The sequence below is a fragment of the Abrus precatorius genome, unplaced genomic scaffold, assembly GCF_003935025.1.
Source record: "Abrus precatorius isolate BTA unplaced genomic scaffold, Abrus_2018 Scaffold2, whole genome shotgun sequence".
Taxonomy (NCBI): domain Eukaryota; kingdom Viridiplantae; phylum Streptophyta; class Magnoliopsida; order Fabales; family Fabaceae; genus Abrus; species Abrus precatorius.
In genome coordinates this window covers 3,406,226-3,429,435 of record NW_020874362.1, presented here as the reverse complement: position 1 = coordinate 3,429,435, position 23,210 = coordinate 3,406,226, and the positions used below count along the sequence as shown (strand labels likewise).

The 23,210-nt window shown below is 31.5% G+C and overlaps 1 protein-coding gene and 1 non-coding gene across 2 annotated transcripts; one reads left to right on the top strand and one right to left on the bottom strand.

The window, feature by feature from the left end:
- Positions 1 to 722: 722 nt before the first annotated feature.
- On the bottom strand, positions 723 to 4,120 carry LOC113858439 (L-ascorbate oxidase homolog). The gene is made up of 8 exons (XM_027491101.1): positions 3,974 to 4,120; positions 3,765 to 3,874; positions 2,912 to 3,182; positions 2,628 to 2,724; positions 2,182 to 2,527; positions 1,534 to 1,899; positions 1,329 to 1,407; positions 723 to 926 (listed from the first exon to the last, which is right to left on the bottom strand). Exons 1-8 carry the CDS (start codon positions 4,118 to 4,120, stop codon positions 723 to 725), a joined length of 1,620 nt encoding a protein of 539 aa, XP_027346902.1.
- Positions 4,121 to 9,189: 5,069 nt separating this feature from the next.
- Positions 9,190 to 9,261, top strand: TRNAW-CCA. The gene has a single exon. It is a non-coding gene; the product is annotated as a tRNA-Trp (tRNA).
- The last annotated feature ends 13,949 nt before the right edge of the window (positions 9,262 to 23,210 follow it).

Genomic DNA, 23,210 nt, shown 5'->3' with positions numbered 1-23,210 from the left:
CAATTACCCAACGTGGGTTGGGCTAGATAGAGTTCACATGTATACTTTCATCCAACCTATGAGTAGAATGTCTTCAACTATGTGTGATGACGATATTGAGTTTGAAGAGCAATTGGACAAATGATGGAAATACACAATTTGATGCGTTCAACACACAAATTTGAACTTATTAAGAAGGTGATACTCCAATTTTAATTAACAACAACACTAAAAACAGATACTGCATTTTAATTTCGTCCTTTTTTTAACGTTAAATGTTTTATCAAAATGTACAACAATTTATGTTCTCCTCTGAAATTTATCTGTTTTCCTATCTTTTATATAATTTTGCCACATTTTGTAATAAGTAATTACAATTTCTTAAATTCATTGATTTTATTTTTAAAAAATGTTAATGTATCTGTTACTTAGATTTTTAAGATTATCGTATTCCATATCCATATAAGGTACCGCAGCGTATTCATGCATCGTAATTGAATGACATCTATCCCGATTCATATTTATACACTATTATGATTATGATTTCAAATAATGAACAAGGAAATAATTAATTGCTAAAAACATATATGAATATGAGCAATGACATTTTAATACAAGGTTTTGCTCAAATTTACACAAGACAACCATAATTTTGATAAATTCTCCATCTTCCTTTCAAATTTGTGTTATAGTCAAATCCTCATGACCAGCAAACGACACCAAAAGATTAGTTGGTGATGATACTAGGGATTATGTCCAACAGCTTTTCCACAAAGCAATACATTGTTGGGAATATCATATTCGTTAGCAAGGCTGTGTTCAGCAGTCCAAACCTTGAGATATAACTGCTGCCCAAGATACTGCCTTTCCCATATTGCAGACCTCAAGTTCCACATACCTTGGTTGTCCAAGGACACCAATATGGTAGTCCAAGCATTTGGATACACCTACATTAATTTGAAGCACACCAAATAAGAGTATTAGAATATACAATTTGGCATACAATAATGTTTTTTGAATAATTATGGGGAACAACTATTAGTTGTCTCCATCACTTTTTGAGTGTATTTTTAGATATTTGTATACAGAAAAGATAAGATACAAGTTAAAAATACAAACAAATGTTTACTGTATCCTTTATCCACATGCATTTATACATATGCAAGTTTGTCCAAGTTAACCTTTGGAATAAATAACTCAATTTTACTTGAACTAACAATGTTAAGATATGGTGTTGAAAATTATATAACTTTTTATTTAACTTTTTTAATCGATAAAATCTCATTTATTCACGTAGGATAGGATTATTTACTCTACCAGATAATTTAGACAAACCCACATTAAGTTACCTGTGCAGTGTGCCTGGTCAGGGCATCCGCTAGATTATAGGTGCTTCTCTTGGCTGGTGTCCACTGGCCAAAACCGTAACTGTGATCGTAGCAATGAACAAAATTAACACTCCCTTAAGCCTAATTCTAAGTAAAGATGCTTGCATCTACAATACGTAAAGAAGATTGAATTGAAGCAAAAAGCATATAAAGGAAGATCACACACCCCACAACCCAAAAGTCATAGCCATCAAGATGCCAAGATTGCATGGTCTTTTCATTGTTCTGAAAAACGACCTCAATGAAATCATGGAGAGAAGTTGGCACCACGGAGGTGGCTACGGATTCAGGACCGTCAGAAGGAAGGTTTTGGATTGAGTCAACACTGTAGATTCCAGGAATGTTGAAGTAATCAGCAAGCTTGAGAGGGGTATCAGGGTTGACATAGGAAACCTTGTTAACAGCATAACGAAGTTTTCCATTGATCAAAGGTGCTGAATTGGACAATACAATTGTCTTTGTGGGAGTTATTTTCCCGTAATGGTATGACCCTTGTGGATTAGGCCTAGCTGCATTTGCTGTAAGATTCCATCTGCAGGAACAAATAATTTTTAACAGACCAAAAATGTAATAGATAAACTTTTTAAGTTTTTTACAACGTGACCTGAAGGGCACGAAATCAACACATAATAAGTTTTAATTAAAAATATAACATTTAATGTTATCGATCATCGAAACTAATAATATTTTGTAATTTCAATAAAAACTCACTATATTTATGTTTTTATCGTGTGTCACTAGGTACCCAATAGAAAAACTGATAAATTAATCCAAATCCAAGGCACGTTGTTTTTGGTTAGATTTTTCTTATAACCTGTAGGTTCTAGCTTGCTTCACAGACCAGTGATATTGATGAATGGGGGGACTAGGCAAGGGTCCAGAAGCTGGGGAGTTAGAGTTTGTGTAATGTAATACTGCAGTTGCTGTGAGAACTTTTCTGGAAAATCTTGTTGAGGCAACAATATAGTAGTCCTGTGGAGGCTGATTTAAGGTTACCAACACAGCAGCTGATTGCCCAACATGCACATCAAGGGTGTCATATATGTTCTGGATAATGTGTGATCCTTCAATCTCAACTAGCTTCAGGGTATGACCCTGAATTCTAAAGTTAATTGATGTTGACATGCCCACATTAGAGATCCTGAACATATAGGTCTTTCCTGAAAGTAAGCAACTAAAGCATAAATAATGATTGGATGAACAAAATTGACTAAGTTGAAATTGATCATTTAGAATTTGCACAAAGTTGAAAATGATGACCTTGGTCTCCATTTATGGTAGTGTGAGCCTGGCCATTGATGAGGAGACCATCGGGAAAAGCAAGAGATTTTCCAGAATCCAATGAATCCTGTAATGCCTGCAAATATCAAGACAAAATGTTATGAACAATAGGTGGCAAATGTTACGAGGAATAGTGGCCAAGACAAAGAAAGGTGGATCTTTAGAAAAACATTTTGGGTCCAGTTTATTCTGGGATATATATTCAAAGGATTCCATAACAAAGAATCAGTATGAAGAAAATGTAAAGCACAAATTGATGATACCTTGTGGCTGGTCTTGTACCAATCACCAATGAGTAAAGTAAAATCTCCATCAGGGTATGGATAAGGCACGGGGATGACAGATCTATGATAGACATTGAGTCCCCCAAATCCTCCAGCTGCTTTATGCAGTTGAGTTGATGGAAAGTATGTGTAGGTTCCAATCTGATCCTTGGCTTGAAACTTGTATGTGTAATTTGAGTTTGGAGGAATGGGGCAGTTGGTTCCCAATACCCCATCTTGCCATGAATTTTTCCTTTGTTTGATGCCATTCCTGGTTCACAAACAGCAATGTTAAACCATTTTCTCAAATACATAACTCAATATTATGAATAAGCATACTAAGAAATTGCAAATCTCTGTTCTATGCCATAAATATAATCTTAAACTTTCAGTTTGTAGTCCAAAAGAAAGATTCAAATGTCTCAGAAAACTTGAAAGTGGAAACTCTAAACATCTTGTTTTTCTTTCCAACAATAACTAGAACATGTAAGATGTCTAAATTTATTTGAATAGCAATGCAGCTCTTCTACCTAAAACATTTCTGTACAACTAGTAAAATACGATTGAAATATGACTTTATAAAGGTTATCTAAAATTGCCATAAATTTAAACAGTAAAAGCCGTAGCATATAACACAAATGCTACCTCCATTTCCATCTATTTCATCCAAGATGTTAACATCTACGATGCTTAAGCACTAAAGAGGCTACTCTCATTCCCTCAAATTACCAGAGGAAATTTGTAAACGCATACAATGGTACCGTAAATGTGACTTATGCCAAAAAGGGAGTAAATGTAGACCATTAAACAAAATTAAGAATGAAACAAGGCACTTGAAAACAGATAAACTCACCAAGTGAGTAGAAATGGCTCATCCAACTTGTTGACAAGGTTGAGAATTACATTGTCATTTGTTACCAAGTCTAGTTGAGGCCCAGGAAACTGACCATTGATCAGAATCACCTTAAAAAATAAAGTACTAAAATTTTAGACACTCCTCAAAGATCACCTCTAGCATCAATATCCAAAGAAATATAATGGAAGCATGCTGACATTACTCACCTGCTGAGGACTACCTAGTGGAGAACGAGTCCCATAAGTGACGGTCCACGTGTAGTATTTGTATGCATCTTCTGCTTGTACAAGAGATACACTCAAAAGAGCCAGAACAACAACACGCAACACCTGGAGCAAACATGTGCTTCCCATTGCGTCTGTCTACAAACAAACACAAAATTAGAAGAACCGAGAGAAACACACGCTTGTGTTTCACAGTTAAGACCTCACTAGGAACTGAAAAAATGAAGCATCATTAATGATAAATACCAGTTCTGTGGTTCTGCTCAAACTGTGACTCACTTTTAAGTTACACCTACTCAGGCTTGGAGGCTGCAGCTGAAGCCTTTCTTTACATATAAGATATATATACAAGGAACCATTGCCAAGATAATTAAAAAATATAAAAGAAAAAAAGTGAAGGATGTTGTTTGGAATTAAGGTGACCAATTCATCATCAATATTCGGCGGTGTTAACGCGCGTTTCCATGTATTGTTGCTTAAGGCTAAAGTTAAACCATGGCTATTATAAATTGAGTCATATATGTGTATAATAATATATCATTATTATAAAAGTGAAAACATAGCTTTACTAGCCCATCGCTTGCTTTATTGACTTCTAACCCCCAGAAGTTTCGCCACTGATGGCATCAACTTTATTTTGCTTTTCAGTTGCATATGCAGTTGCATTTTCACCATTCAATTTGATGATTGTACAGAGTTTAGTGAATGATAACGTTAATATTCAAAGCAGCTTAATAATCAAGTGATGTTACATACAAACAACATATACATTTCATTCTAGATTTTGAAAGTGTTCAATCGCGTTTACAGTTCACACCTACTGACACATACGATAATAAAGAGAAAAACTAGTTAATTGTGAAGGGTGCAACGATCAAGGCTATTACTTTGAATTTCTCTTGTTTTAGACTAATTTGATAGGTGGACTTACCGTATTTCATAATTGTTCCATGTGAAGTTCATAAAGTGTACAGAGGGGTTCAATGCAACGTATGAATGAAAAAATGAACCACTTGAATTAAAAAAAGAGACAAGAAAAATAATTTCAAAACAAAAATAATCCAAAAAAGTAATCCCAAGTTCTGTTAGACAACAATAAATGATTTATACACACTTTGGATTCTAATTCAACCCTACTAGAAAGAGCTTAGTTGCAGAAATACAAGGTGTCATCCTTAAATTTATTGCTTATTTTTAAGCATCCAATCTAGAAGGGCGGTTGTTGCAAATTCAACTATAGAATGCTGATAATTTCACACTCTTTCCTATACTTATATTACATTAGTAGTGTTAGAGTCCTTCAAACAAGAAAAGATGAGGGAATGTAGTGTGGTAATGTGAACCATATATATGAAAGGCATGGTTACGAAAAAAAAAATGTCAAAAGATTACCCTTTTTATTCAAATATAATGTAAAAGAGAAATAGATAATATATATCAGACCACTGAACATGTGTACTCCAACGCGAAGTTACTAATCAATGCTATTGAAAACTTCATTTATACATTTTAGTTTTTTATACTCATTTTTATCATATAAATTATTTGCAGGTAAATATCAATTCATTTTTTAAATTGATATCATAAGTTAAGTTAATTCTTAATATTACAAATAATAAATGTAATATTTGACTTTATTGATTATTAGTTAATTTAAATTTTTAATATTAGTATAATAATGAGAGATCTACCAATGCATGTTCTAAGTCAATACAAGAAAGGAAGGTTGTGTTGTTGAAATCTATTCATGAATCATAAGTGATCCATGTAGCCGATTTCGCATAGTAAAAATCCTGTGAAAGGGAAGAATGACAAGAAGGAAAGAAAAATGGCAAAGATAATGAAAAATTGTGGAATTATAAATAGAGAAGATGGGCATGCCCCTGGGAAGGTAATGACTAATAATGGGCAATCACATGAGTTGTAGGGAATGGGTACTATAAAAAAGCACACATGCTAGTATTATGCTAAGCGTCAATCGCGGTGAAAACGACAGCGTAACGAGATGATGATTAGCCTTTCACTCTTCAGTGGGGTTCAAGCATGTTGGATTGTTCCATCCATGGTTAGGGTGAATAGCACAAGTCCAGAACAAAGATTATAGATATGCGTAATTGCATTGACTCTACAAATTCATAATCAATCATCTATGTACATGCATGCATTCTTTGCTTTAAGTAAATGTTCCACAAAAATCGTTGAGAAGGTTTAAACTACGCAGAATTCAATTTGGAATTAAAATTATGATTCTGATGAAAACATTTTGTTACTTTTATATTCAAAATATTTAATTACATCAGTACTGACAAAAATATTTCTTATAATACTATTTTACGAATATTGTATATGTTATAGATAGTTACATATTCAAAAATATTTTTATCAAAATATTCAAATGATTTATTTATTTTTAATCACTTCGTTCCAAATTTACTTTAAACAAAGTCTCCTTTACACACGCTGATCCAATTACAGACAGATTCCATCGTCCATGCGTATGCTGCATACCATAGTAGTGACTATACAGAATAGCCTTTAAATCAATCAAGTTTGAGGAAAAGTGCTATTAAGTTAATAAATTAATACTTACAATTTAATTTAGCTTTCGAAAATTCACAAAAGGTGTTGACTCTGGTTGAGAAGTATGCGGAATTTCCTTGATTATTACGTGGATTTGTATTATTTAATTATTAAATTAATAAGTGGTTATTCAATAAATATTTATTAGAAAATTAATATTATGTTATTTAACTATAGCTTTTTCGTTTAAATAATATGTGTTTTTTTATATTTTTTAATTTTTATTTTAATTAAGTTTCTCTTTAAAATTTAGTAAATTTGTTTTTTTTTCTTTGACTTTCTTCAATTTAAAATTATAAATTTTTAATTTCTATCCAATTTTGGGGAGGAGTAAAGGAACTAAAAGATAAAATAAGAAATTTAAAATTAAGATTTTTAGTGACAATTTAATAAAAATAAAAGGATTTTCTAAAATGTACGATTAAGATTTAAAAGGGGAAAAGTTTGAGATTTTAATTTTAATTTAATAAAATTTAATATTTTGGTGAGTAAGTTTTAAATTGAAGACAATTTAATCAGTTTAATTTATAAATATTTTGATTAAAAATGTTCATCTAGAAGTTTTAGATTAAAAAAATTAAAAAGTAAAGAGATTTGATTAACTAACTAAAAAAATTTAAAGATTATAAATTTTCAAAAGTAACTTTTCTTAATGTTATTTTGTTTAATAATTTTTAATAAATATTAAATTTAATTTAACAGTTAAATAATGTGATATTAACAATGTTAATCATACACACCAAGTATTAAACAAATTAGGTGGTCAGAAATATATAATTTTAAATTTAATATTTATTTATATATTTTAGAAAAATATGATATGTTAAAATAATTTTTTCATTAAATTATCTGAATTAGTAAAATTTAATATTCAATTTTATTAATCCTATTTTTAAATTAATTTTTATAAATAAATCTGTTTTTAAAAATTTACTTAATAGTTTATTAAATAATTTTATTTTAACATTAAATATATACTTTCTAAATATCAATAAATATTGTTTATAAAATTATATATCTATTAGTCTTTTATTTATCTAAAACTTAATATAAATTATCAATATAAATAGATTGTTTTATTTAACGGTTGAATTGATAAAATTTAATATTCATAAATAATTATTTTAAAGTTAGTAACAAAATAGATGATTTATTATATATATATACACGACATATTATTAATTTACCAACTAGACGACGTATCGATAGTTATAAATCTTGTATTTCATTAATACGTATAATTTAATATAATCTAATATCTACGATGATTTTGTAACAACGAGGGATTTATGATCTCAGTGCTTATAAAAGTTCTATTACACAGCCGTACACATTGTTGAAAAAATTTAGCCATTAGAATTAAGGCCTGTTAAAAATATAAAAATAAATAAATTAAGGCCAGTTCAACATGGTTATTAGTTTTAAATTTTAATTTTTTTAAAATTTAAAATTAGTATTTATTTTTATATTAAAAAAATTATTCATATTTATTTTTATTTCTTTAGGTATCTAAATATTTGGAATTGTATATGTTACTCAAATTATTAGTTGAAATGTAATTTTCTTAATATTTTTTAACCAATTAAGCATAAATATTATTATAAAATAAATACATTTTTAAACGATACTCAAACTACTAAATTACAATATAATATATGTACAAAACTATAACAAAATCATTTATAACATGTCATGAAAAAAGCATATAACAGTATACATTTCTTCATTTAAAAAAAAATTCAAATTGATTATTTATAATTAATCATTTGATTTAAATGAATTTTTAATTTTCAATTTTTTTTTTCAAAATCTCTGTCAAACATTTCCACGTGATTAGCAATGTCAAATTGCACGAGGCAATCAATTTCTTCTGTATCAAATTAGTAATTCAAACTTTTACAATTTTCATTACTATGTTGAGTATTCCCTTTCATTTTACTTTTTTTCTTCTTAAACTGATTTGGTATATAAGAAAATAATTAAAATTACAGAGTTAAATTAAATAAAGAAAAAAAAAATCAAAGTTAACCTACGAATTAAAGGGTTAAATATTTATTGTACCCACTGGCAACTTACAAAGTTACCCTTGTACCTACTCTAATTAAAATCCTTTATTCCTTGCAAAGACTGTAATTCACTATCTCTTTATTTGTATGGGCTGAAATCTATTGCATTGAAATGAGCATAGACTGAAATATAGAAATTTCAGTTTATTTTCTCAATTTGGACCCATTAAAAACAATGAGGGGAATCTAACAATTTCAGTGGCATCCATAATTTTCAATTTCCTTCTTACCCTGTCGTAAAATGCAGCACTAAAAAGTACCAAAAATTAAAATACCAATTTTGTCTTTCTGGAAAACTCTCATCCTTGTTCTCCTTTAAATAAAATGATAGGTCTCTCCTACAACTTATTACCTTTTTAAGAATAAAATAATCTCTTTAATATTTTAAATATATAATTTTCTTATATATTTTATTTTTTTAGACATATGAAAAAAATTTATTTAAATTCTTTCATTCTTATTTCAATATATCTATTTATTTTATTTCTCTATTTAAATGTGTATTGTAAAATGCAGAGATAAATTATAAATTAAAATCTATCAAAAATAAATGGATCCGTGGCGCAATGGTAGCGCGTCTGACTCCAGATCAGAAGGTTGCGTGTTCGATTCACGTCGGGTTCAAACTAATTGTTTTATTTTACCTTTTCAGGCGATTCGTTTGGAAGGTCTCCCCTGTGTGGGTTCGCCACCATGTACCAAGGATACTAGAAGCTAATGATTCATCGATAGGTAAACAAGCACAAATTGGTAATTGGATGATTTGGAACCTAGGAAATAGACTAGAGTGGGAATAACACAATTTGTTTTCAAGAATTTGTTTTCTTCTTGAATGAAGAAGATGATTCAGTTTAACCTAAAAAAAAGAGAATTAAGTTTTATAATTAAAAGTTATTTATATTTTTAAATGCATTCACATAATATCCTTAGTTGTAAACAAGTATAACATTATTTAATAATACATAACATCATTAAATAGACAATGTTTGCTATTTACCTGTAAATTTAAAAAGATATTTTGTATTTTTTAAATTAATAGTTGTAATTTCTCTAATATCTTAAAAATTAGAATGTATTTATTATTTTTAACTAAACCACTAACTTCATTATATATTGATATAAAATTAACATAATTGATGATTGTTTCACGTGTAAGAAAGAATATCAAACGCTTTTAATTGCAACGGACATAGTAAATTTTACTTAAATATATATTTACAATAATTTTAAAAATATCATCTAAAAAAAGCTACCAATAAAGATTTTTTTATAACCTAGATAAGAATAAAAAAATTTGTTATAAAAAAGAGAATTCCTAATAAAAATAAAGAGATTATGTAGACTACATAAGTCTTAATGTGTTAATGGTAGCTAAAGCATGTAGATTATTAGGCTTGTTTTATTATTATTATTATTATTATTATTATAGATGTACATTTTTCTATTGGAAATAGGTTATAGCTAACAAATTTTTAGGCTAAATTTTAGGACTCCTATTATTTGACATGTAATTGTAAAACAATTGTTGATTAGCTTATTTAATAAAAAAAAAAAGAAGGGGTAAGAGAAGGGATATACACTTTTTTCACAGCTTTCTTGATTCTTTTCATAGCATCTTTTGATTTTTGATATGGTGTGAGAGCTACAACTTTGAATTGTGGTTAATTCTTTGCCTTTTGTTTTTTTTTTTTTATCTTCGTAAATAATCTTAGGATCATATGAGGTCATATCCTTCTTAGTATTCTTATTGTTCTTGTGATTATGTCTTGTCTTGTTTATCATGGTTAGTGGAAACTCAAAACCATTTCATGTTCATTTCACTGAAAAAATTATTCTGTCTAAGAATTTCAGTTCAAATTATTTGTCAAAGAAAAGGAATTAGAGAGGGGGTTCATGTTGATGGGAGTGACCTAAAACCTAAAAAAGTAGAGAACTTGGCTAAGTGATTAGCTTTGTTGAATCATATTTGATTCTCTATCTTAGGCCATACAAGAGTGCCAAAGAAATGTGGGAGTATTTGAAAAAGATGTACAGTCAGGATAATGCACCAAGTAAATTTCAGTTGGAGTACGAGTTGAGAAATTTTACACAAGGGAATTTTTCAATTGAAGATTACTATTATGGTTTTCAAAACTTAAGGACTTAATATTCTGATATCATTATTGTTGATGTACCTACTAAAGCTCTTTTTACTATCTAAAAGGTCCATGAAATAAACAAAAGAGATTAATTCTTGGTGAAATTGAGATCTGAATTTGAGACTATTCATTCTAGTATAGTGAATCGCGTCACTATACCCTCCTTAGAGACTTGCCTAAGTGAACTCCCTTTAGAAGAGCAACGCATGGTTAATCAAGGGAGAAACCATCATAAAGCCAACACTAGTACTCCTAGTGATGTGGCTTATATTGCACAAGGAAGAAAACGAAGCAAGGATATTCATATAATACAATGCTATAGTTGTAAATGATTTAAGCATATTGCGAAGGATTGTCCACAAAACTTTTTCAATTATTACAAGTAGTAAAGGCATATTATATCAACTTGTCCCACTCAAGAGGAAAGGAGCTGCCTTTCATACCTCTGTTGGTGCCTATATTTTTGCCATGCCAGCAACTTCAATATTTAGACCTACCAACTCAAATGCTTTTACTCTTGAAATGGTACAACAAATAATGCTCTCAGCATTCTCTACTTTTGGACTCTTAGATAATGTTAATTTCAAATCTAAAAGTTGGTACATTGGTTCGAAAGCCTCAAATCACATGACAAATACTACATAACCTTTGATCAATGTAAGAAGATATGATGGTCATCAAAAAATACACACAACAAATAAAAATTCTCTATCTATTAAGGTCGTTGGAGATATATATAAATTTTTCACTAATATTTTTGTCTCTTCTAGTCTGTCTTCAAATCTTATATTTGTTAGTCAATTGGTTGATCAAAATTGTAAAATGATGGTCAATTGGACAACTCTTTCCCTTACATATTTCTCCTTTCACTTGTTTCCCTTGCATATACTATTGTTAGACAAGAAAATCAAGTGTGACATAATCACCTAGGCCACCCTAATTTATATGTACGTAACACTTTGCTAAAATTTGGTTTGTTAGGTAATAAAAGTTATGATTCTCTTGATATTTCTTTTAATTGTACATGTAAACTTGGGAAAAGTAAAGTTCTCCCCTTTCCAAATAATGGATCTCATGCAATTCAATATTTTGATGTTATTCATGGTGAGGTTTAGGTTATAACACCAATTATTTCTCATTCTTAATATAAATTTTTTGTTGCATTCAAAGATGACTACAACTGCTTTACTTGGTTGTTGATAAATGTATAAAATAAGTAATTTTAGATGATGACTTAAGCACTTCTTATGTTAAATGTTTGGATTTTTTGGTTAAATTTCTCCTAAACATGGAACTTTTATAATTACTTGTATATTTGAGAAAAAGAATGCAATTGTAAGTGTTTTGATTCCTATTTGATATATTTTGTAGTTGGAATCAGAAGAGAAACATCATTTAAAGTTGGAGAAATTTGAAAATTTAAGAAAAATGACATATAAAGCATGAAGTTGCAGAAAAGTCAGCTTCTGGAGGTTTCTTGCTGTAGCGATATACCTCGCTGCAGCAAGAAAGCTTAATTTAATGAAGGAGATTATGTGCTTCTCTCATTACAGCGAGAATGAGTCACTGTAGCGAGACCTATATCGCTGTAGCGAGGGACAAGCAGAATGACCTAATTTTTATCTCCATGTCTCGCTACAATGAGAAGATGTCGATGTAGCGAGATAAGTTTTGTCCAGACCAGTATAAAAAGCAACTTTTGTGTTTCTGAAGGATATACTGTTCCATTTCTTCTTTTTAGAGAGAGAGAACGGCAGAGAGCTGAGAAAAAAAGTGGGAACACATATTATCTCATGTTCTATACCATTTGTATTCTATTTCTTGTTACTATGGTTGTCATGAGCAGCTAAATCTCTTGTGGGATTGAATGTAAATCTTCAAACATGATGTATTCTCAGTAATTTATATAAATATAGCTTTTTCTTCTCTATTTCTATTGATTTGGTGATTTTAATCCATGTGTAATGCTTGAATCTTTCTAACTGATAACTTCTTGAACCCAGATCTGAGTTGTATCCAGAAAGATATTATTTAGATTCAGATCTGATTGAGATTACTCGATAACTGGTTACTCTAGGAATAGATTTTAAGTTATTGATTGTTTTAAATCCTGATTATAATGCTGGATGATTTGTTAACTGCTTGAGGGATCAACACTTAAGAAATCATCTTAGAAATATATTTTCAAGAAATTAAGATATATGATTCTTGTATTTTGCATCAAATTCATTGGGAATGAATGCTATGTTTATCACAAATTGCGTAACTACAGAGAGAAAGATAGATGAAATTCAATCTCAGTTTTTTAAATTTAAATTTTATTATATTTTATATTATTGTTTTACATTATAATTGTTACTCAAAAATTATGAAAATCATCAATCAATTTATCGTATATAAGCTCAATTAATTTTTATCTTAATAATTAATATATTTTAAATTGCTCTCTGAAGATGATATTTCGGTATTCTACTGGTTATTACTTGCAATAGACCCAATATACTTGCCAAAAATCCAACAAGTTTTTGGCGCCGTTGCTAGGAAGCAATGTGCAATTTGTATTAGTTTTTAAGTATAGTTAATTGAGTAATTGTAATTAGTTTTATTTAGTTTTCATTTATCTGATTACTCTTTGTTGCTAGTTTTTGTTTCAAGTTCCTTGTTTATGATATTGTGAAGAAAAGTCTCTGCAGATCAGTTATTGTTTGATCCAGAGATTGAAAGGAAATCCAGGAGAAATAATAGCGTAATAAGGAAGAAAAAGAAGTAAGTACAACAAGGAGCATCTTCAACCTTACAGCCATTGGAAATTCACTCAGACTCAGAAAAAGAAAAAATGGTGAATGCTAGAGAAAATAACCAAGGTGGCAATGAGAATGGTGAAAATTATGGAGGAAGTACAAGACCAAGAGCAAACCTACCAACAAGAAGAACTCTCGATGATTATGCTATGCATTAAGGTCTAAGGCATTATTCAAGTATAGTAGTACCACCTACTATAAGGGCTGTGGAAATTAAGCCTGCTTTCTTGAATTTGATTAGTTCACACCAGTTCTCAAGAAAGGGCCATGAAGATCCTTATGTTCATCTTGATAATTTTTATGAGTTAGTATCTACTATGGGATTTGATGATGATGATGAGAAGGCAGCATATCTGAAATTATTTCCATTCCCTCTGATCGGGAAAGCAAAGGAATGGTTGAAATCACATCCAAATCAGAGTTTGACAAGCTGGAGTGATATGGAAAGAAAATTTCTCACTAGATTCTTTCCATCTTACAAGTATGTTAGTGCAAAATTAAATATCTCCACTTTCAGACACGGTCAAGATGAAGCACTTTATGAAGCTTGGGAACTTTTTCAGTCCTTACTTAGGAAATGTCCTAATCATGGATTTGAAGATGTGGATCAATTGAACATATTTTGCAATGGTCTTCGACCTGACACTAAAATGATTTTGGATGTTGCTACTGATGGAACAATGATGGCAATAAATGTGGAGCAAGCCACAAGAATAATTAATGCTATTTCATCCACTGATAGGCAAGCTTAGCATAATAGAAGGGCAGTGCAGAGAAGAGGAGTCTTAGATTTGAGCACATCAGATGCCATTCTCGCTCAAAATAAAATCTTGACTCAACAGATTGAAGCCCTCACTAAACAAATGACCAAGTTGCCACAACAACTTCATTCAGTCCACTTCACAACTAACCAAGTGCTTAAATGTGATTTCTATAGAAGAGATAATCTAAATGACAATTGTGCTTACCCAACTCACAATTCAGAAAATAAGGAACTAAATTATATAAGTAACTCACCTCGGGGAGGTAACTTTTCTAACCCTAACATTAATTCCTATTCTAACAATTTTTCAGAGGGTTGGAGGCAGAACCAAAATCAAGGATATGGATGGAGACAAGAAGCAGAACCATACAACAGACCACCCCCTTTTCATCACCAACCTTCATACCAACAACAACAATTACAACAACATTTTCCTCTGCTTGATGAGAGACAGTCTAAACTAGAGGATACTTTAGAGAAGTTCATGTAGATGTCAATGACTAACCATAAGAACACTAAGGCGTCCATAAAAAATTTAGAGATACAAGTAGGGAAATTGGCAAAATAGCTTTTAGAGCAGCAAACATCAGGACATTTTTTCGCCAACACACAAACCAACCCAAAGGAGCATTGCAAGTCAATTACTACAAGATGTGGTAAGCAGATTGGAAGAGGAATTGGTGATCATTTAGTAAATGAAGAGGAGATGATGGAGAAAGAAGAGAATTAGAGAAAAGAAAGTGGAAAAGAAAAGAGTGAAAGTGAGGAATAAGTTGAAAAAAATAGTGAAAGAAGTGTATATAGTGAGAAAAAGAAAGAAAAAGAAAAAAACAAGAGTGATAAGAGGAAGGATAAAGGGGAGCTTTCACAATTGAAAGACTTACTATGCCTTAAGATTCCTTCCAAGAAAGACGAGAGACAATTTACCAGATTCATGGACATTTTTAAAAGATTGCAAAATAATATTCCCTTCATAGAGGCTACAGAGTAGATGTCAACCTATGCTAGATTCATAAAAGAATTACACATAAAGAAAAGAAGATTCTTAGAGGAGACAGTTGAATTAGAGGCAAGTTGCAATGCAATAATTCAGAAATCGTTGCCTTAGAAAACAAAGGATCTAGGCAGGTTCACAATTCTAGTAACCATAGGTGCATTGCTTGTGGGCAAGGCTTTGTTAAATCTGTGAGCAAGCATAAACTTAATGCCACTATTTATGTGAAAAAGGATTGGAGAGTTGGAGATTAAACCTATAAGAATGACTTTGTAGCTAGCAGATAGGTCTATGAAATTTTCTTATGGTGTAGTAGAGGATATCTTGGTGAAGTTGGATAAATTTGTATTTCCAGTTGATTTTGTAATTATGGATATGGAAGGAGATGTAGAAGTCCCTCTGATTTTAGGAAGGCCTTTCATAAAGACTGCCAAGGTGATTATTGATGTGGATGATAGCAAACTAAAGGTGAGAGTTCATGATGAAGAGGTCAATTTTAATGTCTTTGAAGCTATGCACCATCCTAAAGACAAACAACAATATTTTAGGATAGATGTCATGGATGAGTTATGCATGGTGGAGAAGAAATAATTGCACAAGTCCAGTCTATTGGAAAAAGCTTTAATTGAAGCTTATCAAGATTTAAATGAATAGGAGGAAAAAGAGATTGAAGACTGTTTAAAGAATTTAGAATCCTCTAAAGAACTATCTCCACATGAAACTCCCCATAAAAATTTATTTCAAGAAGAGAAGATAGAGGAGCAGAAATTAGAGCTGAAAATATTACTTTCAGATCTTAAATATGTGCTCCTAGAAGATGAAGGAGAGAAGCCAATATTGATTAGGAGTGCATTGTCAAAAGGAGATGCAGAAAAATTGATTTCAGTGTTGAAGGCAAATGAAGGAGCTATAGGTTGGACTTTTTCAGATCTTAAAGGTATTAGTCCTTCTTATTGCATGTACAAGATTCACATGGAATTCTACCATGAAGAATGTGGTGAAGAAGGAAGTGATGAAATTGCTGGATAGAGGAACGATTTATCTCATTTCAGATAGCACCTGGGTTAGTCCAGCTCAGGTGATTCCAAAGAAAGGTGAAACGACAGTAGTCCGCAATGAAAAGAATGAATTAATTCCTACTCGAATAGTTACTAGTTGGAGAATGTGTATAGATTACATGAAATTCAATTAGGCTATTAGGAAGGATCATTTTTCGTTACCTTTCATGGATCAGATTCTGGAAAGATTAGCGGGTCAAGCTTTTTACTATTTTCTGAATGGATACTCCAGTTATAATTAGATCACTGTAGTTTTAGAAGATCAGGAGAAAACTACTTTCACATGTCCGTTCGGTATTTTTGCTGATAGAAAAATGTCATTTAGATTATGTAATGTACTAGCTACTTTCCAAAGATGCATGTTAGCTATTTTCTCATATTTGTTAGAATAATGCATAGAAGTGTTCATAGATGATTTCTTGGTCTTTGGATCATCATTTGAAGATTGTATGACAAATTTAGACATCATATTGAAGCGGTGTATTGAAACAAATTTGGTGCTTAACTAAGAAAAATGTCATTTTATGGTCATTGAAGGTGTGGTGTTGGGCCACAAGATCTCCTACAAGGGCATTAAAGTGAAAGTGATTGAGAAGCTACCACCACCAACAAATGTAAAAGCAATCAGGAGTTTCCTTGGACATGTTGGGTTCTACAGGCGATTTATCAAAGACTTTTTAAATATTGCAAAGCCACTCAGCAATTTACTCAATAAGGATACCTCTTTTAATTTTGATGCTAAATGCTTACATGCCTTTGAATTACTTAAACAAAAACTGATTTTAGCTCTTGTCATAGTTGCCCCTGACTGGAATTTAAATTTTGAATTAATGTGTGATGCAAGTGATTATGTTGTAAGGGCTGTACTAGGATAGAGAAAGTCTAAAATTTTTCATGCCATTCACTATGCAAGTAAGGTTTTAAATGAAGCACAAGTGAATTATGCTACCATTGAAAAAGAATTACTAGCAATAGTATATGCATTGGAAAAATTTAGATCTTATTTGATTGGTTCCAAAGTTGTGATTTATACTGATCATGCTGCAATTAAATATTTATTAACTAAATCTGATTCAAAATCAAGATTAATTTAGTGGATTTTGTTATTATAGGAATTTGATTTAGTTAGCAAGGACAAAAAGGCAGTGAAAATTTTGTGGCAGATTATCTATCAAGATCAGTGAATCAGGACGTGACTGATAAAGAAATAGAAGTGATAGAGGAATTTTTTGATGAAAAACTTCTTTTAGTGCAAGAAAGATCATGGTTTGTAGACATGGTTAATTACAAAGCAGTAGGTGTTGTGCTTGAAGATTTTAACTGGTACCAGAAGAAGGAAATTCTTGAGAGATGCTCGGTACTATGTCTGGGATGATCCTCATCTCTTTAAGCTGGGAGCTGATGGACTATTAAGAAGATGTGTTGCATCAGATGAGATTCAAAGCATTTTGTGGCATTGTCATAGTTCTCCATATGGTGGGCATTTTAATGGAGAGAGGACAGTAACCAAGGTCCTTCAATGTGGGTTTTATTGGCCTACCCTGTTTAAAGATGCCTATAATTATGTCCAGCAATGCAACAACTGCAAAAGATCAAGTGAAATTTCAAGAAGGCATGAAATGCCTCTTTTAAGCATTATGGAGGTAGAGGTCTTTGATTGTTGGGGAATAGACTTTATAGGACCACTTCCAACTTCATATTCAAATGAGTACATCTTGGTGGTTGTAGACTACATATCAAAATGAGTTGAGGCTACTGCATCTTATAAGACAGATGCCAAAACTGTGATAAAATTCTTGAAGAAGAACATCTTCTGCAGATTTGGGACACCAAGGGTACTAATCAATGATGGAGGGCTTCATTTTTGCAATGCTCAAATACAAAAAGTCCTAGAGCATTATGGGGTAAGGCACAAGGTAGCATCACCCTATCATCCACAAACAAATGGTCAAGCTGAGGTCTCTAACAGGGAAATTAAGAGGATCTTGGAGAAGACTATTACAACTTTGAGAAAGGATTGGCCTCTTAAGCTGGATGATGCACTATGGGCTTATAGGACTGCGTATAAAGCTCCTACAGGTCTCTCCCAATTTCAGCCTGTTTATAGAAAGGCATGTCACCAGATAGTCAAACTTGAGCACAAAGCATTTTGGACTTTGAAGTTCCTGAATTTTGATACAAAAGCTGCAGGTGAGAAAAGAAAGCTCCAACTGCAAGAATTAGAAGAGATGAGGCTCACTGCATATGAGTCTTCAAAGCGTTACAAGGAAAAGATGAAAGAGTATCATGACAAAAAGATCCTCAAGAGAGCATTTAGGCCTGACCAATTTGTACTTTTATTCGATTCCAGGTTGAAGTTGTTCCCTGGAAAATTGAAATCAAAATGGTCAAGACCATTCCTTGTGAAGGAGGTGAAACCTTATGAAGTTATGGAATTACAAGACCAAACTACTCAGAGAAGTTGGGTGGTTAATAGACAGAGGCTCAAGCCAGGGTGGTGAAGTTGAGAGGCTCACCACTATAATTGCACTACATGATCCTTAAAGAAACAAGTGTCAAGCTATGAGACGCTAAACAAGCACTTCCTGGAAGGCAAACTAGTGTTTGTTTGTACAATTTTATCCTTTACCTTATTTATTTTCAATATTTATTAGTTGTTTTAGGAAGTACATATGGTATTTTATGACCTTAGGTATGATTCCAATTACCTATTCCTATTTTATTGTGAATTTGAGTGCTGAGTGTTAATTGAATGAATTTTGAATGATAGAGTGATTAAGGGGTGAAAAAGAATAGAAAATAGTAAGGTTAGAAGCAAACAAAAATAAGTCTAGGGAGCATATTGTGTGTTTATCGCTACAGCGATAGTTCTGCTGTAGCGAGAGATGAGCGAAGTAAGGGGTTGAAACTGTGTACATCTCGCTACAATGAGAAGGAGTCGTTGTAGCGAGAACCCTCTCGCTACAGCCAAAAATCATATGAAATTGCACACACTTTTTTTATATTTTCATTACAGCAAGAGGTTTTTCACTGTAGTGAGAGAGTCTTCTAAAAAATTGGTGAAACTGTTGTCTTCTTGCTACAGTGACGCCTTCTCGCTGTAGCGAGAAGACCTTGAAGGAATAGGAGGCACTGTGTCGCCCTTTCATTGCAGCGAGAAGGCGTCGCCGTAGCGAGAGTTGCGCACCCAGTTTTTAAATTGCGAAAAAGAGGGTCATTTTTGAATTATAAACGCGCCATCTTTCTCTATTGCTCTCAAATCCTCTTCTCCACAAAAAATCACTCATTTTTCACCCTCACTCACTCAAGAATCTGCACAATGAGTCAAGGGCAAGTCTTTCTTTTCTCTCTTTTTCTGTTTATTTGGTTTTTCTCTCTCTTATTCTTCCCTAATTCATGAACCCTAGGTTTTTTAGTCCTATGTATCTAATGTTAAGGTTTGTACTTTAAGATTAGGATTATAGAATGTATAATGCTCCCTTGTGTGATGGATTCCTTGTAATTCTCTTTGAACCCTAGGACCCTAAACATGATATATGAATAGGAAGGGTTATAATGCTGAATATGATATTGAAATTTAAGGGAAATTGATTGCAGTGATGTTTTGTGGTATAAGGTTGTCAATTTTAGATGAACCCTAGGCTTTTAATTGGAATATTTTGAGAATCAGAGTTTGAAATGCAAAAATAGGATCATTTAGAAGGAATATTGTTAGTGTTTTGTTGATAATTGAGAGTAGTAGTTCTTTATGGATGATGTTCCCTAATTTTCTCAATTTAAAGAACCTTAAAAATATGATTTACTGATTGAAAAGGGACAGATTTTGAATTAAAAGGAATTTTAGCAATGAGTGTATATATAATCTAGTTCTTAATTTTCAAATTAAGTTTTTTTGATTTACCATGGATTTTAGAAATTAGAACTTGAATTGTAGTGCTTATGTTGCAATGAAAGTGGTCATGATATTGTGGATCAAGTCTATAAGTTTTGTGAAATATCTTTGTCTATTATGTAGCTAAATGTGTAAAAGTTATTGTAGATTGAGATGCTTATAAAGATGATATCTTTATGAAATTCAATTAAATGAAAAACTGAGCATGTTGTTTTGATTTTGGAATTGGATAAAATTGTATAAATTTGCTGATTATAGAACTATCATCCATATGTATTTGACTATGTTGTGATAATTATATTGAGTTTTATGACTGTTGTCTTGATGTTTGTTCAGAGGGCAAGTGTACCCATCGAGAAGTAATAAAGGGTTCTTAAATTAAGTTCCCGAATTATCATCTCACAAGGATTATTTATCAATTACTAAGAATTTTCTAATTTAATTGTTTGAGCTTCAAATATGCGAGAATAATCAACACAAGAATTTAGAAAATCAATTATAAAACTAAGAGCAAGAAACACAAAGCACGTCTTGGTTACACTAATCGAAGAAAAACCTAGGGCGTATGAGTGTTCTCATTCAATCCTTTATGTTATTTTTCTATTTAGATCTAAATCCAATTTTCTTGTGATTACTAATCATTCATACGAATACTATTAACATTCAATGGTCATGCAATATTAATATTCTTTTTTCTAAATTAACATCCCCAATGGTCATGCAAGACATCAATTTAAGAAAGCCTAAGGAGCTTATGAACTTGTTAATTCAATAACGATTAGAAGAAGAAAATTGGTTTGGTCTACCTAATCTTTCATCTCGTTTTATCCTATAGATCTATTAATTAACCGAGATACGATCGCCTGACGATGTAATTAATTAGGGTTAAGAGTGAGAAGCAATAAGATAAATTCTAATCACAAAATAGAAATAAAATTTAGATTCAAATATCAAAATCCCGTAAATTCATAAACAATAATCCCCATAGCCCCAGCTATGGATTTAGTTACTCATGTAGAAAGAAAGTGCTAAAATAATCAATAACATATCCATAATGAAGAGATATAGCAAACTAGAATATGAGATGAATCTTCGGTCTTCAAGTATGGTCACTTGAAGCTCTAAGTCCCACCAAGAGTGTGCTAACGATCCATACAAGAAGGGTGGAAATGATCCGAGATCTCGAAGGAAAGGTTATGTGTAAATTCGTGCTCAGCCAAATGATGATTCCACGATGCCTTCTTCCTCCTATTTATAGAATTTGAACTCCTTTAAAATTGCTAAGAGTGACTTCCGCAAACAAGCACGGCCGTGTACCATCATGCAGCACGGCCGTGCATTACGTCGAAGCACCCCCCCATGCTTTACTAGGCGTGCTTACTGCTGTGAGGTTTTCAATCCCATTCATTTGGGCCCAAAATGCACCAGAAATCTACTCACAGCCTCTTTATATCAAACTGCACAATTAATAAATAAATTAGTGTAAAACCCAATTAAAATAAAGTTCAAATATGAATAAATGGGTTGTAAAAGAGGGCCTAATTACAGACTTATCAACTCCCCCATACTTATTTATTTGCTTGTCCTCAAGCAAAGTGCTAGTTAAGAGAATAACATAATAACTTAAAATATAATACCACACAAGGAACCTGAGATAAAGGAGATAAAGAGTAATATCACCGAGCTTAAGCAATCAAAAGGATTCTCAATTAGAATCTTATATTTTCATACTTTTCACTCAAACATCAAACTAAGGTACTATGCTTTCCTCTCTCACTAAGGGACAAAATAAGACATCACTCAATTCCTCTCAAGAAAAGTGTACTACCATAAGCTTGACTATAAACCGACTCTCTACTAAATAAATTAAATGCAATTAAAAATCATGAGGTCTTTTTTAGGTTGTAATGTAGCCAAAGGGTTATAATAATTGAGGTGAGATAAATGAAAGAAACGGAATATACAAAGAGGTAATAAATTATAACAATTACAAACATCCCCTAAGTTACAAATGAAGCTCTAAGAGTAATTTTTTTTATATTTTTATATATAAACAATATCTTTACTCTTCTTTCCTTTCAATCATGTATAACCTTTTTTTTTTTTATCACGTGAGAGATATAGAAGAGAATTTATCAAACAATTCAACAACTCAATTGCTTCATACATAAACTCAAGGTCATCATCATATTTTATAAATTTAGTGTAAGGGACCAAGAAAATCAATAAAGCTCAAAATAGGCAACTAATTGTATCTCAAACATGTTGAAGGCCAAGAATAAAAATCCTATTATGCCTCAATCATATTAAAAACATGCAATTAACAGAGAAGTCTTAAGGCAGTTCTAAGTCAAGTTCTAGAGCATAAATCCTAAGAAGATAATCACATAAAACAATGAGGAAAGGGGTACAATTAATTATATTAAGATAGAAATCTCCTTTAAGGCTCAAAACTCACATCTGTGGGGTAAAGTTTAATGTAGAGCATAAAAGTAAGGAACTTAGCTAATTATTAGTTTCCTAATGAAAGTATGATGCCAATAATAATTATTCAACATGCTCTTCTATCTAGGAAAATTGGGTTCCATGAGGAAAAAAGTTTTAAATTATCACAAAAATAGCGTAGACACTTCACTCAAGAGAACATGCAATAACAATCATAATTAGAAACTTCTCTCCCATACTTAAAACAAAACATGGTCCTCTATGTTTAAAAAAAAATAAAAATAAAATAAAATAAAAAATAAAGATAAGAGAAGAAAGGAAAAATACTGCCTGATGGAATCGGGTGTTGATAATGCTTATAGTGTTGACCTCCGAATATTTGCAATGTTATAGAGACAAAGTACCCGCATAGTAGACCAGCTTCCAGTAGCAAATATATAAAAGAAGTTAGAGTTCAAGTACATGGAATGAAATAAGAAAAA

Coding starts and splice junctions, on each gene's coding strand:
- LOC113858439 (XM_027491101.1), bottom strand. CDS start 4,120: ATGGGAAGCACATGTTTGCTCCAGGTGTTGCGTGTTGTTGTTCTGGCT. Junction 3,875..3,973: donor CACTAGGTAGTCCTCAGCAG/GTGAGTAATGTC, acceptor TTATTTTTTAAG/GTGATTCTGATCAATGGTCA. Junction 927..1,328: donor TGACCAGGCACACTGCACAG/GTAACTTAATGT, acceptor AAATTAATGTAG/GTGTATCCAAATGCTTGGAC.